Source organism: Embiotoca jacksoni, unplaced genomic scaffold (assembly GCF_022577435.1).
Source record: "Embiotoca jacksoni isolate LCO1_2020_lvr unplaced genomic scaffold, fEmbJac1.0.p SCAF_4, whole genome shotgun sequence".
Taxonomy (NCBI): domain Eukaryota; kingdom Metazoa; phylum Chordata; class Actinopteri; family Embiotocidae; genus Embiotoca; species Embiotoca jacksoni.
The window spans coordinates 24,661,036-24,676,035 of NW_027185392.1; the positions used below are offsets into that span (position 1 = coordinate 24,661,036).

At 43.2% G+C, this 15,000-nt stretch overlaps 1 protein-coding gene across 2 annotated transcripts in view; it reads left to right on the forward strand.

Annotated features, from left to right (window-relative positions):
- The window catches only part of usp34 (ubiquitin specific peptidase 34), an 89,219-nt gene that overhangs the window by 6,313 nt on the left and 67,906 nt on the right, over positions 1 to 15,000 (forward strand). For both annotated transcript variants that reach the window (XM_069166841.1, XM_069166842.1), the window contains exons 2-6: positions 4,721 to 4,811; positions 5,487 to 6,051; positions 6,671 to 6,721; positions 12,723 to 12,872; positions 13,830 to 13,897. In XM_069166841.1, the coding sequence (XP_069022942.1) occupies positions 4,721 to 4,811; positions 5,487 to 6,051; positions 6,671 to 6,721; positions 12,723 to 12,872; positions 13,830 to 13,897 (925 nt within the window). The remainder of the gene's footprint in view (positions 1 to 4,720; positions 4,812 to 5,486; positions 6,052 to 6,670; positions 6,722 to 12,722; positions 12,873 to 13,829; positions 13,898 to 15,000) is intronic.

Consider the following 15,000-nt stretch of genomic DNA (forward strand, 5'->3'; position numbering starts at 1 on the left):
TGATAGACGGATCAAAATATAGAGAAATAAAGTTTTCAAGTGGACTCGAGGTCTGAGATGAAGGTGCTCTTGATCTGGAAGGACTGATAATGAGAGATGATAGCTGTGTTTGGGGGATTAATACAACAGTAAGAGCTCTGTGGAGCTTCGTATTCCTTCAACTCTTGGTAGTCACGACTTAAAGAACTTGTATAGTAATAAAATTGTTACTAATAGGGAAATAAATTGGGCACATCTTTTCTAGAGCGTCAAGAAAAGTGTTGCCAAGTTCAGCAGACAGGTCTGAAGGACCAATCAGCAGCTAGCAGCGACGCTCGGAGCGTTTTGGAACAGGAAGTGACCATATTTGGACGAGCTGGGGGAGGAGCCAGCGGTGGATCTGACCGATCTGATCGGAAACCTGACGATACTACGTCCCGCCCACCGATAGCTGTAACCTGACTGCACCACAGGCCTGTCAATCAAACAGACACGCCCCCAAAAACAGGTCTTCTTGAATCTTCTTTTCTAATGAATGAGGGATTATTTTCAGATGGACCTCCAGAAAACTAATAAGAAGGAGTGACTTTAGCTAACAACACCGAGATAGCTGATGGACACATTTTATTCACTTTGGATTTGATGAGAGAAGTTGAATGGGAGTCTATGGAGCCGGAGGCTTTTTGGAGCCGACCTCTAGTGGCACTCGCTGGTATTGCAGCTGAAGACACTTCTGGATCAGAACTATTTTACAGACCTGAAGCTACGAACTCTTTTATATCCAGTCTGTGTTTTATATCCAGTCTGTGTTTTATATCCAGTCAGTAGTTTTATATCCAGTCTGTAGTTTTATATCCAGTCTGTGGTTTTATATCCAGTCTGTGGTTTTATATCCAGTCTGTGTTTTATATCCAGTCTGTGTTTTATATCCAGTCTGTGGTTTTATATCCAGTCTGTAGTTTTATATCCAGTCTGTGGTTTTATATCCAGTCTGTGTTTTATATCCAGTCTGTGGTTTTATATCCAGTCTGTAGTTTTATATCCAGTCTGTTTTATATCCAGTCTGTGTTTTATAACCAGTCTGTGTTTTATATCCAGTCTGTAGTTTTATATCCAGTCTGTTGTTTTATATCCAGTCTGTTGTTTTATATCCAGTCTGTGTTTTATATCTAGTCTGTAGTTTTATATCCAGTCTGTGGTTTTATATCCAGTCTGTGGTTTTATATCCAGTCTGTGGTTTATATCCAGTCTGTGGTTTATATCCAGTCTGTAGTTTTATATCCAGTCTGTAGCCTGAACGTATGCGACAGGCTGCTGGCTGTAGTTCACCTAATGGCCACCAATGTCACTGTTACTACTCTAGGTTAGGTAGGTAGGTAGGTAGGTAGGTAGGTTAGGTAGTTACTTTATTAATCCCCGAGGGGAAATTTTTTCGCTACAGCAGCATACAGGAAGCAATAAGATAATAATAGAATAATAGAAAAGCAATAAAATAGCAGTATAAAATATAATTATAAGATGCACAGTATATACAGTACAGTATATATCTATATATATAATATACAAACAACCAAGAAACACAGACAACAGTGTTATTGTTGTGTGATGGATTTTGCCAGAGGTGAGTTATTGTACAGTCTTATTGCGGTCGGCAGGAATGATCTCCTGTATCTGGAATGATCTCCTGTATCTGGAATGATCTCCTGGATCGGGAATGATCTCCTGGATCGGGAATGATCTCCTGTATCTGGAATGATCTCCTGTATCAGGAATGATCTCCTGTATCGGGAATGATCTCCTGTATCAGGGATGATCTCTTGTATCTGGAATGATCTCCTGTATCTGGAATGATCTCCTGTATCTGGAATGATCTCCTGTATCTGGAATGATCTCCTGTATCTGTCCTTGTGACAGCAGCTGGAGGAGTCTTTTGGAGAACGTCCTCCTCTGTCCCTGCAGCAGGTGGAGAGGTTGGTCAGGATTATCCAATATGGATAATAGTTTCCTCAGTGTCCTCCTCTCCACCACCTTTTCCAGGCTGTCCAGTTTGTAGCCGATGATGGAGCCGGCCTTCTTAACCAGCTTGTTAAGTTTGTTGGTGTCACCGGCTCCAATGCTGCTCCCCCCTCCACCTCTCCCCCCCAGCAGACCCCAGTGAAGTACAATGCACTGGCCACAACAGATGGTAGAACATCTCCAACATCTCGCTGCACACATTGAAGGATCGAAGTTTCCTCAAGAAAAAGAGTCGACTCATCACCTTCTTGTAGACAGCGTTGATGTGGGTCTTCCAGTTCAGTCTGTTGTCATGGAGACACCAGGTACTTGTACTCCTCAACCATGTCCACCTCCTCTCCCAGAACTCTCAGCGGTTGTGGAGCCGTCGTCTTCCTCCTGAAGTCGACCACCATCTCTCTGGTCTTGGCCACGTTCAGGAGGAGGTGATTTCTACCAGCCCACTCCACAAAGTCCTCCACTACTGCCCTGTACTCCTCCTCCCGTCCGTCCCTTATACACCGTCCACTGACTCCTCCTCCCGTCCGTCCCTTATACACCGACCACTGACTCCTCCTCCCGTCCGTCCCTTATACACCGTCCACTGACTCCTCCTCCCGTCCGTCCCTTATACACCGTCCACTGACTCCTCCTCCCGTCCGTCCCTTATACACCGTCCACTGACTCCTCCTCCCGTCCGTCCCTTATACATCCAACCACTGCAGAGTCATCAGAGAACTTCTGCAGATGTCTTGACTCTGAGTTGTTCTGGAAGTCAGTTGTGTAGAAGGTGAACAGGAAGGAGACAGAACAGTTCCCTGAGGAGCTCCAGTACCACTGACCACCGTATCAGACAGCACACTGCCCAGACGGACAAACTGTGGTCTGCCTGTCAGGTAGTCAGTGATCCAGGAGACGGTGGACGCGTCCACCCCCACCACCCGCAGCTTCTCACTCAGTAGCAGTGGTTGGATGGTGTTGAATGCACTGGAGAAATCAAAGAAAGTGATTCTCACAGAGTCACCGGTTCCATCCAGGTGAGACTGAGCTCGTTGCAGCAGGTAGATGATGGCGTCGTCCACTCCCACATGAGGCTCTACGATGTTGACACTTCATCAAATTAAATTTGATTACATTACATTTAGCTGACGCTTTTATCCAAAGCGACTTACAACATACCGATGGTTCACCATCAGGAGCAATTTAGGGTTCAGTGTCTTGCTCAAGGACACTTAGGCATGTGGACAGGAGGAGCTGGGGAGGTGCATGTTGGGAGGAAGCCGGAGAACCTGGAGAGAACCCACGCAAGCACAGGGAGAACATGCTAACTCCACACAGAAAGGCCCAGGACCGGATTCGAACCCTGAACCTTTTTGCTGTGAGGCGACAGTGCTAACCACTGCACCACTGTGCCGCCCTGCCCGATAACATTTAATTTATGAATTAACAGGCTGTGTATCACAGGTCTTTAAGCTTGTTGTAATATAACCTTTACTTACAGGGACTGATTTTGATCCACGACTGTTGGTAATCTATATCTATAACCTTTTATGCAACCTGTCCTCTATTCCTTCAATCCTTAAAAAAGGATTTATATCGCAAATTAATTATGTGATCAACTGCACACGAGTTGTTTGTTTGAAGATTTTCCGTCAGGATTGAGCGTTCATCACAGCAGCGGTAGAAGTCACCACCGATCTACTCGTTGCCTCGGTGTTATTGATCGATCACAACTATTACCGAGACAACGTGTCATTGGGTGTGAAGGCTTCAAATCATATCTATGAGATTCTTTTTAATGTGTTAACAACTCCGTCACGCATATTAAAGTTAGTTATGGAGGTCTACAGGGTTTAGTGCCGGGTCGTACACGTTTCACCTCGGTGATATTATGAAGCACTGCAGACGTTTCCATGGTTATACAAATAACACCAAGTTATATCGACCTCTGAAGTTGGATTTAGACGATACATAAAGGCCTGGATGTCTTTTCTCCAGCAGCACTGGGAGGAATCTTGTGTCCATATGTCCTTTAACACACATTTAGGAAGTGTTTGTAGGACTGCTGTACGTCATCTCTACAATGTAATGAATCAGGAACAATTTGTCTGAGCTTGTCGCAGAAAAAGGAAACCGTTGATTTGTTCCTTCTGGGCGACACGACTGTGACTGTTGTTGTCACGATGTCCCAATAACTCGAATTAACTAATTGACTGTATACAAAAGTGGACGCAGCTTCAGGGTCTGAAAAATGAAACTCCCGTTCAACTTCTCATCAAATACAAAGTCAATAAAAAAATTAAAATTCTCAAGATATTCTCAGATATTACACCTCAAAAAGATGTTTCTGGGGGCGTGTCTGTTTGATTGACAGACTCAGGGTTCAGTTTGGTTTCTGTGATTGTGGGCGGGGTGTCGTGTCCTCGGGTTTCCAGTCAGATCCACCGCTGGCTCCTCCCCCAGCTCGTCCAAATATGGTCACTTCCTGCTCCAAACCGCTCCGAACTATCAAGATGGTGACGGACAGAATCTGAACTGGAGGATTCATAACGTTCACAAACCAACGATGACATCACTGATGGTTGATGACATCACTGCTGGTTGATGACATCACTGATGGTTGATGGTTGGTTCTGACAGGCTTCAGCAGGAGATGTCATATGTCTCCTACTTAGCTTCTCTTCATTGGCGTCCTGTACGATCAGGAAATAAATTCTTCTTCTGAAGTTGTGTTGTGTCTCCACAGTATCGGATGCAGACAGCAATGAAGGAGGCTTCCAGCTGAAGAAGGAGCATGCCCTGCGGGTGCTGGGCTACATCAGCTCCTGGACACAGAGGTCAGTGCTACTTCCTGTTTCCTTTACAAGGCTGAAGTAAAACTGTTCGGCGCTTTGATCTCGTGTTTAATACTTTAACACCAAATGTAAATCCGTCTCGCTGCCGTCCCAGAAACATTTCGCTGCGCTGAAGATGGACAGCGAGTCTGTTTCTGACGGAAGACGCTCGGAGACCGCGGCGATCTGAACGGAGCAGATCGGCCGGACAGGATGTGTCGAGAAAACAAAATACAATTCTGGGAAACTTTTCAAAATAAAACACCCATGTGTAACCTCGTAAAACACTTCACGACATCACCGTCGACCACCGCCGTCTTTCAGTTTGTCACAGAAACACTTCCTCCTCCTGCTGCACACACAGTATGTGAAACAGTTCCACAATAAACAGGATTCATGGTTTTAATGTGTCTGCAGCACAAAGTAGGAAACAACAACAATAAACACACAACGGACAAAACAAGAATCTGTTTATAACGACGTTTACCTGATAGAAGAACAGAAATGAAGGAAACACGACCAGATGAGATGATTCAAAAAAACTAATTTATCTACTCAAACGAAGAAGAAGTCTCTTAAGGCTTCATTTTATAGGACTGCTTCCCGTCAGCGCTCCATCAGCTCCTTATATGGTCGGTGTGTTGATGGCTCCTGTAAAGCTTCCTGTTGTGTCCCCAGGCAATGTCTGTGCTGCTTCAAGGAGTACAAGCACCTGGAGGTGTTCAACCAGCTGGTCTACGCCCTCATCAACCTGGTCATCGCTCAGATCAGCAGCCTGAGAGACCGGCTGTGCAGCGTCCAGGACCACACGCACAAAGGGGGCGTGTCTGAGGCGGAGGGGGCGGGGTCTGAATTTAGCAGAGGCGCATCAGCTCCCGGCGCCCTCCCCCAGCTGCCCTCGCCCGGGGAGGACGAACCCGTGAACGTGGAGAGAGACTCTGCCGAGGAGGACGTCGACACGCCCGACCTGAACCAGAACAAGACCCAGAGCCAAGATCAGGGGGCCGAGCAGCTGGTGGAAGCCCCGGGGGACACGCTGGGACCGGGGGACGGGGGCGGCTGGTCTGGGGGGGGCAACGATGGTCCTGGAGGAAGCTGTGACAGCAACAGTGACAGTCAGGATTACTTCACTTCCTGGAGCACCGAGGAGAGAGAGAAGCTGCTGCTGAGCGCTGCCAAGATCTTCCAGATCCAGTTCCCCCTCTACACAGCTTACAAACACAACACACACCCCACCATAGAGGTAGGACACACACACACACACACACACACACACACACACACACCATAGAGGTAGGACACACACACACACACACACACACACACACACACCATAGAGGTAGGACACACACACACACACACACACACACACACACACACACCATAGAGGTAGGACACACACACACACCTCACACACACACACACACACACACACACACACCATAGAGGTAGGACACACACACACACCATAGAGGTAGGACACACACACACACCTCACACACACATTACACACACACACACCATAGAGGTAGGAGACAAAAACACACACACTCACGAACGCACACCTCACACACACACACACACACACACATTACACACACTGTGTGAGCTGTGTGGAGCTCGGTGTGTGTGTGTGTGTGTATTACTGCGTAATCGTATGATGTCAACAGGTTGAACTTTTGCCACTATAATGATATTGATGTTTCTTTTTTTAATCCCTTTAATAATTGTTCTGGTGAATGATGTGGATCATCTCTTCTCTGAACACATGAGGAGGCAGAACACATTTAAACAACTAACTTTGAACACAATACAAGTTTTGTCCTCTAAAACTCTTTTATTTCCATGTCTCTTTTTTTCAGGATATATCTGCTCATGAGAGCAACATCCTCGGCTCCTTCTGCGACATGAACGTAAGAAACCTACCTGATTCTCACTTTACCGACTTCTGTGTTTTCATTCTGCTGTATTTAATTCACCAACTCACACCTGCTGTATTTAATTCACCAACTCACACCTGCTGTATTTAATTCATGAACTCACACCTGCTGTATTTAATTCATGAACTCACATCTGCTGTATTTAATTCATGAACTCACACCTGCTGTATTTAATTCACCAACTCACATCTGCTGCATTTAATTCAGGAGCTCGCACCTGCTGCATTTAATTCACCAACTCACATCTGCTGTATTTAATTCATGAACTCACATCTGCTGCATTTAATTCAGGAGCTCACACCTGCTGCATTTAATTCACCAACTCACATCTGCTGCATTTAATTCACCAACTCACATCTGCTGCATTTAATTCAGGAGCTCACATCTGCTGCATTTAATTCAGGAGCTCACACCTGCTGCATTTAATTCACCAACTCACACCTGCTGCATTTAATTCACCAACTCACATCTGCTGCATTTAATTCACCAACTCACACCTGCTGTATTTAATTCACCAACTCACATCTGCTGCATTTAATTCACCAACTCACACCTACTGCATTTAATTCAGGAGCTCACAGCTGCTGCATTTAATTCACCAACTCACACCTGCTGCATTTAATTCACCAACTCACACCTGCTGCATTTAATTCAGGAGCTCACACCTGCTGCATTTAATTCACCAACTCACACCTGCTGCATTTAATTCACCAACTCACACCTGCTGCATTTAATTCACCAACTCACACCTGCTGCATTTAATTCACCAACTCACACCTGCTGCATTTAATTCACCAACTCACATCTGCTGTATTTAATTCACCAACTCACACCTGCTGCATTTAATTCACCAACTCACATCTGCTGTATTTAATTCATGAACTCACACCTGCTGTATTTAATTCACCAACTCACATCTGCTGTATTTAATTCACCAACTCACACCTGCTGCATTTAATTCACCAACTCACATCTGCTGTATTTAATTCACCAACTCACACCTGCTGCATTTAATTCACCAACTCACACCTGCTGCATTTAATTCACCAACTCACACCTGCTGCATTTAATTCACCAACTCACACCTGCTGCATTTAATTCACCAACTCACATCTGCTGTATTTAATTCACCAACTCACATCTGCTGCATTTAATTCACGAACTCACACCTGCTGTATTTAATTCATGAACTCACACCTGCTGTATTTAATTCATGAACTCACACCTGCTGTATTTAATTCACCAACTCACATCTGCTGTATTTAATTCACCAACTCACATCTGCTGCATTTAATTCAGGAGCTCGCACCTGCTGTATTTAATTCAGGAGCTCGCACCTGCTGCATTTAATTCACCAACTCACATCTGCTGCATTTAATTCAGGAGCTCACATCTGCTGCATTTAATTCAGGAGCTCACACCTGCTGCATTTAATTCACCAACTCACACCTGCTGCATTTAATTCACCAACTCACATCTGCTGTATTTAATTCACCAACTCACACCTGCTGTATTTAATTCACCAACTCACACCTGCTGCATTTAATTCACCAACTCACACCTGCTGCATTTAATTCACCAACTCACACCTGCTGCATTTAATTCAGGAGCTCACACCTGCTGCATTTAATTCACCAACTCACACCTGCTGCATTTAATTCACCAACTCACACCTGCTGCATTTAATTCAGGAGCTCACACCTGCTGCATTTAATTCACCAACTCACACCTGCTGCATTTAATTCACCAACTCACATCTGCTGCATTTAATTCACCAACTCACACCTGCTGCATTTAATTCACCAACTCACACCTGCTGCATTTAATTCACCAACTCACACCTGCTGCATTTAATTCACCAACTCACACCTGCTGCATTTAATTCACCAACTCACACCTGCTGCATTTAATTCACCAACTCACACCTGCTGCATTTAATTCACCAACTCACATCTGCTGCATTTAATTCACCAACTCACACCTGCTGCATTTAATTCACCAACTCACACCTGCTGCATTTAATTCATGAACTCACACCTGCTGCATTTAATTCATGAACTCACACCTGCTGTATTTAATTCACCAACTCACATCTGCTGTATTTAATTCACCAACTCACATCTGCTGCATTTAATTCACCAACTCACACCTGCTGCATTTAATTCAGGAGCTCACACCTGCTGCATTTAATTCACCAACTCACACCTGCTGCATTTAATTCACCAACTCACACCTGCTGCATTTAATTCATGAACTCACACCTGCTGCATTTAATTCACCAACTCACACCTGCTGCATTTAATTCACCAACTCACATCTGCTGCATTTAATTCACCAACTCACATCTGCTGTATTTAATTCACCAACTCACACCTGCTGCATTTAATTCACCAACTCACACCTGCTGCATTTAATTCAGGAGCTCACACCTGCTGCATTTAATTCACCAACTCACACCTGCTGCATTTAATTCACCAACTCACACCTGCTGCATTTAATTCACCAACTCACATCTGCTGCATTTAATTCACCAACTCACATCTGCTGCATTTAATTCACCAACTCACATCTGCTGCATTTAATTCACCAACTCACATCTGCTGTATTTAATTCACCAACTCACACCTGCTGCATTTAATTCAGGAGCTCACACCTGCTGCATTTAATTCAGGAGCTCACACCTGCTGTATTTAATTCACCAACTCACATCTGCTGCATTTAATTCACCAACTCACATCTGCTGCATTTAATTCACCAACTCACACCTGCTGCATTTAATTCAGGAGCTCACACCTGCTAATTCACCAACTCACACCTGCTGCATTTAATTCACCAACTCACACCTGCTGCATTTAATTCACCAACTCACATCTGCTGCATTTAATTCACCAACTCACATCTGCTGTATTTAATTCACCAACTCACACCTGCTGCATTTAATTCAGGAGCTCACATCTGCTGCATTTAATTCACCAACTCACATCTGCTGCATTTAATTCACCAACTCACACCTGCTGCATTTAATTCAGGAGCTCACACCTGCTGCATTTAATTCACCAACTCACACCTGCTGCATTTAATTCACCAACTCACATCTGCTGCATTTAATTCACCAACTCACATCTGCTGTATTTAATTCACCAACTCACATCTGCTGTATTTAATTCACCAACTCACATCTGCTGTATTTAATTCACCAACTCACACCTGCTGCATTTAATTCAGGAGCTCACACCTGCTGCATTTAATTCAGGAGCTCACACCTGCTGTATTTAATTCACCAACTCACATCTGCTGCATTTAATTCACCAACTCACATCTGCTGCATTTAATTCACCAACTCACATCTGCTGTATTTAATTCACCAACTCACATCTGCTGCATTTAATTCACCAACTCACATCTGCTGTATTTAATTCACCAACTCACATCTGCTGTATTTAATTCACCAACTCACACCTGCTGCATTTAATTCAGGAGCTCACATCTGCTGCATTTAATTCACCAACTCACATCTGCTGCATTTAATTCACCAACTCACATCTGCTGCATTTAATTCACCAACTCACATCTGCTGTATTTAATTCACCAACTCACACCTGCTGCATTTAATTCACCAACTCACATCTGCTGCATTTAATTCACCAACTCACATCTGCTGCATTTAATTCACCAACTCACACCTGCTGCATTTAATTCAGGAGCTCACACCTGCTGCATTTAATTCACCAACTCACACCTGCTGCATTTAATTCACCAACTCACATCTGCTGCATTTAATTCACCAACTCACATCTGCTGCATTTAATTCACCAACTCACATCTGCTGTATTTAATTCACCAACTCACACCTGCTGCATTTAATTCACCAACTCACATCTGCTGCATTTAATTCACCAACTCACACCTGCTGCATTTAATTCACCAACTCACACCTGCTGCATTTAATTCACCAACTCACATCTGCTGCATTTAATTCACCAACTCACATCTGCTGCATTTAATTCACCAACTCACATCTGCTGCATTTAATTCACCAACTCACATCTGCTGTATTTAATTCACCAACTCACATCTGCTGCATTTAATTCAGGAGCTCACATCTGCTGCATTTAATTCACCAACTCACATCTGCTGCATTTAATTCACCAACTCACATCTGCTGTATTTAATTCACCAACTCACATCTGCTGTATTTAATTCACCAACTCACATCTGCTGTATTTAATTCACCAACTCACATCTGCTGCATTTAATTCACCAACTCACATCTGCTGTATTTAATTCACCAACTCACATCTGCTGCATTTAATTCACCAACTCACATCTGCTGCATTTAATTCACCAACTCACATCTGCTGCATTTAATTCACCAACTCACATCTGCTGCATTTAATTCACCAACTCACACCTGCTGTATTTAATTCACCAACTCACATCTGCTGCATTTAATTCACCAACTCACATCTGCTGCATTTAATTCACCAACTCACACCTGCTGCATTTAATTCACCAACTCACACCTGCTGCATTTAATTCAGGAGCTCACACCTGCTGCATTTAATTCACCAACTCACATCTGCTGCATTTAATTCACCAACTCACATCTGCTGCATTTAGTTCACCAACTCACACCTGCTGAATTTAATTCAGGAGCTCACACCTGCTAATTCACCAACTCACATCTGCTGTATTTAATTCACCAACTCACATCTGCTGTATTTAATTCACCAACTCACATCTGCTGTATTTAATTCACCAACTCACATCTGCTGTATTTAATTCACCAACTCACATCTGCTGTATTTAATTCACCAACTCACATCTGCTGCATTTAATTCACCAACTCACATCTGCTGCATTTAATTCACCAACTCACATCTGCTGCATTTAATTCACCAACTCACATCTGCTGCATTTAATTCACCAACTCACATCTGCTGCATTTAATTCACCAACTCACATCTGCTGCATTTAATTCACCAACTCACATCTGCTGTATTTAATTCACCAACCCACATCTGCTGTATTTAATTCACCAACTCACACCTGCTGCATTTAATTCACCAACTCACACCTGCTGCATTTAATTCACCAACTCACATCTGCTGCATTTAATTCGCCAACTCACACCTGCTGCATTTAATTCACCAACTCACACCTGCTGCATTTAATTCACCAACTCACACCTGCTGCATTTAATTCACCAACCCACATCTGCTGTATTTAATTCACCAACTCACACCTGCTGTATTTAATTCACCAACTCACACCTGCTGCATTTAATTCACCAACTCACATCTGCTGCATTTAATTCGCCAACTCACACCTGCTGCATTTAATTCGCCAACTCACACCTGCTGCATTTAATTCACCAACTCACACCTGCTGCATTTAATTCACCAACTCACATCTGCTGTATTTAATTCACCAACTCACACCTGCTGCATTTAATTCAGGAGCTCACACCTGCAGCAGTCGGTGAAGCTACTGCCCCCCAGAGAGCTTGATTCTGTCCCCTGATTATCTGTTTACGACCATGACGTCTCAACAACTCTGATGAATGTATTAATGAAACATGGATAACAAATGTTGAGCTGGACCACAAAACGAAATCCCAAGTTGTGACTATTTTATTGGCCAAAATAAGTGATACCAGATCACAGATGTGTTCGTACTCTGATTTCACTTCACTGCTTTTAGGGAGTCGAAACTTGTCAAGTTGTTTAAGTCAGAAATAAACTTAAGAACGCAATATTTCTGCATAAATATCCAGATTCATTGCGATTCAAGACGTTGCTTTTTTGTTTTCTATTTTCTCCTTTCAATGTCGGTGTTCATCCAAACAGTTATGGGATGACGGTAAATGAGTAGAAGCACAACTTTCACTTTCTGGGAAATAGATGTAAAAAAAATAGAAATATCAGCGGTGTTTCTTCCTGGATTGTGTTTCCTGACGTCTTCCTGTCGACAGGACGTGGAGGTGCCGCTCCATCTGCTGCGCTACGTCTGTCTGTTCTGCGGGAAACACGGCCTCTCCCTGATGAAGGAGTGCTTCGAGTCGGGAACCCCGGAGAGCCTCCCCTTCCCCATCGCCCACGCCTTCATCACCATCGTCTCCAACGTGAGTTTCATCGAGCGTCACTCAAACCGCCGGTGGCGTTTTAGAAGCTGCGGTTTGCGAGAGATTTTAAATGCAACTCGCGTGATAATGTTCGGACAGCAGGGAATTATTGCTCAATGAAAGATACAAGTATGGAGTAATTGTTCTGTTTGGAGGAAAATTGTAGATGAATTTGTTTGTATTCTTCCACGAAAAAAGACGAAACCCGCAATTTTCCAAACCGAACAAAAGTAATTAGTGTCCTTCATTGTTAATTCCATATTTTTTTAAAAAAAGACTGGTTTTTATTTTTTTTATTCAACAGAATATTTTCAACAACAAACAAATCAAAATGGCAAAAGTGATGGGACCCTTTCCCTAATGTTTTGTTGAGAGCTACTTTGGCAAACTGAAAGTGAATCACTCCCTCTGTTCAGTCTGTGTCTCCGGAGGTCAGCATCAGTCCTCTGGACCTTTGAACTTCTTAACGAGGTTTTCAGCTGAAGTCCAACGGTCTTCTCGCTTTCACCTTCAACATGCTCGTCTATGATGTTCAGTCCGGTCTCCTTCAGTTGTTTCTGCACACGGTGACACCAAACACCAGAGCGACTGCTTTCCTCCCTTTACACTGCCCGAATGTTTGATTCAAAAATGGATAACTTGTAATCATAATTTTAAAAACAGAATGAATCCACTTACGTCTAATATTTTCTGAGGGGACCAACAAATCTGTCCAAGCCTTTTTAAACATCATCTTTGTAGAGGATGCAATAATTTATCCTTTTTCATACCTTCTGTGCTTTACTGTGACGTACCGAAGGTTTGCAGGTCGACATTCATTTCATCACTTGAGGAGGATGGAAGTTTTTCAACGACCAACAAGTTGATGGACAGCTGCAGTTTTACAGACAGATTTCCAGCTGGATCTCTTCTGCCCTTGTTGATGTTTAACTCTTTGCTTTCTGTTTTTGTCCACAGATCAGAATATGGTTGCACATTCCCGCCGTCATGCAGCACATCATACCGTTCCGCACATATGTGATCCGGTGAGTTTACACGGAGGATTGTTTGCTTTAATTGAGGAAACTAGTAGGACATGCTGGTGAAGTTTCATTTGTTTACTGGTGCAAAACAGGAAATCATCTCCCATAAACTGGAAGTAGTCACGGTGCCTTTATTCACATTTACTTCACTGCCTCACTTCCCTGTCAGGAAACGCATGCTAACACCTCTTCTCCACAAATTTGAAGCCGAACACGAGATCGTTTTAAATCCTGCATTATTCCACACAGTCAAACTTTAAAATCCGACTGATTGCACCTTGAAATGCTGTGAATATCCTCTCCAGCATCCCTCTGTTGGTTCCTCTCTCTCTGTGCACCTTCTCCATCTGTGCTCTCTCCCCCAATTACCCAAGTGCCACACGTTTGTTGCTAGGAAGAGCCCCCGTCACCATAGCAACAGACCTCCAGTCAACCTGTTCTCACGTGATCCTGGAGGAGGTCATGTGATGCTCTGCCGTCTCAATGAGCGGCCTTCATACAATGATTATTTTATTTAAATGATTGTAATAAAAATAATTACCGGAGGGAGTTTTTACTGTTTTGTCTCTTAAGATCATAAGTAAAGACTTTGTTTTTATCTTTCTTGAGTAGGAGGAACTTCTTATGTCCAGTGGTACCATGTAAACAGCACTCTAAAGGGCAGCAGCATATGATGCACAACACAAATTCACGTGCACTCATGCTTGGAAGGTGAAGATGATGTATATAACAATACAAAACAACAATAAATCTGTGCAGGAAAACAGAAGAGCCAAAATAACATGATGACCTAATGAGTGGAGACAAGTTTAGATTTGGTCTCAACACAAACAGTCAAACAATCATTAGTACTAAAAGACTTCATGTGAAACTATGATTGTCGGAGTTTTAAGAGTTTTTTGCGTAAAATTGCAGGAATTAGAAAAAATTGGAAGTCGAGAAAGAACATTTTTATTTTATTTTAAAGCCCTCCCTGATAAAGTGATAAATGTGTAATCACTTCCTGTGATAATAATCCTGCTGCACATCAGAAATATTTTAGCTCAACTTTTTTAGAGTGAACCGTGGAGATAAAAGTTCCTAGAAGCTCCTAAAAGCTCCTAAAA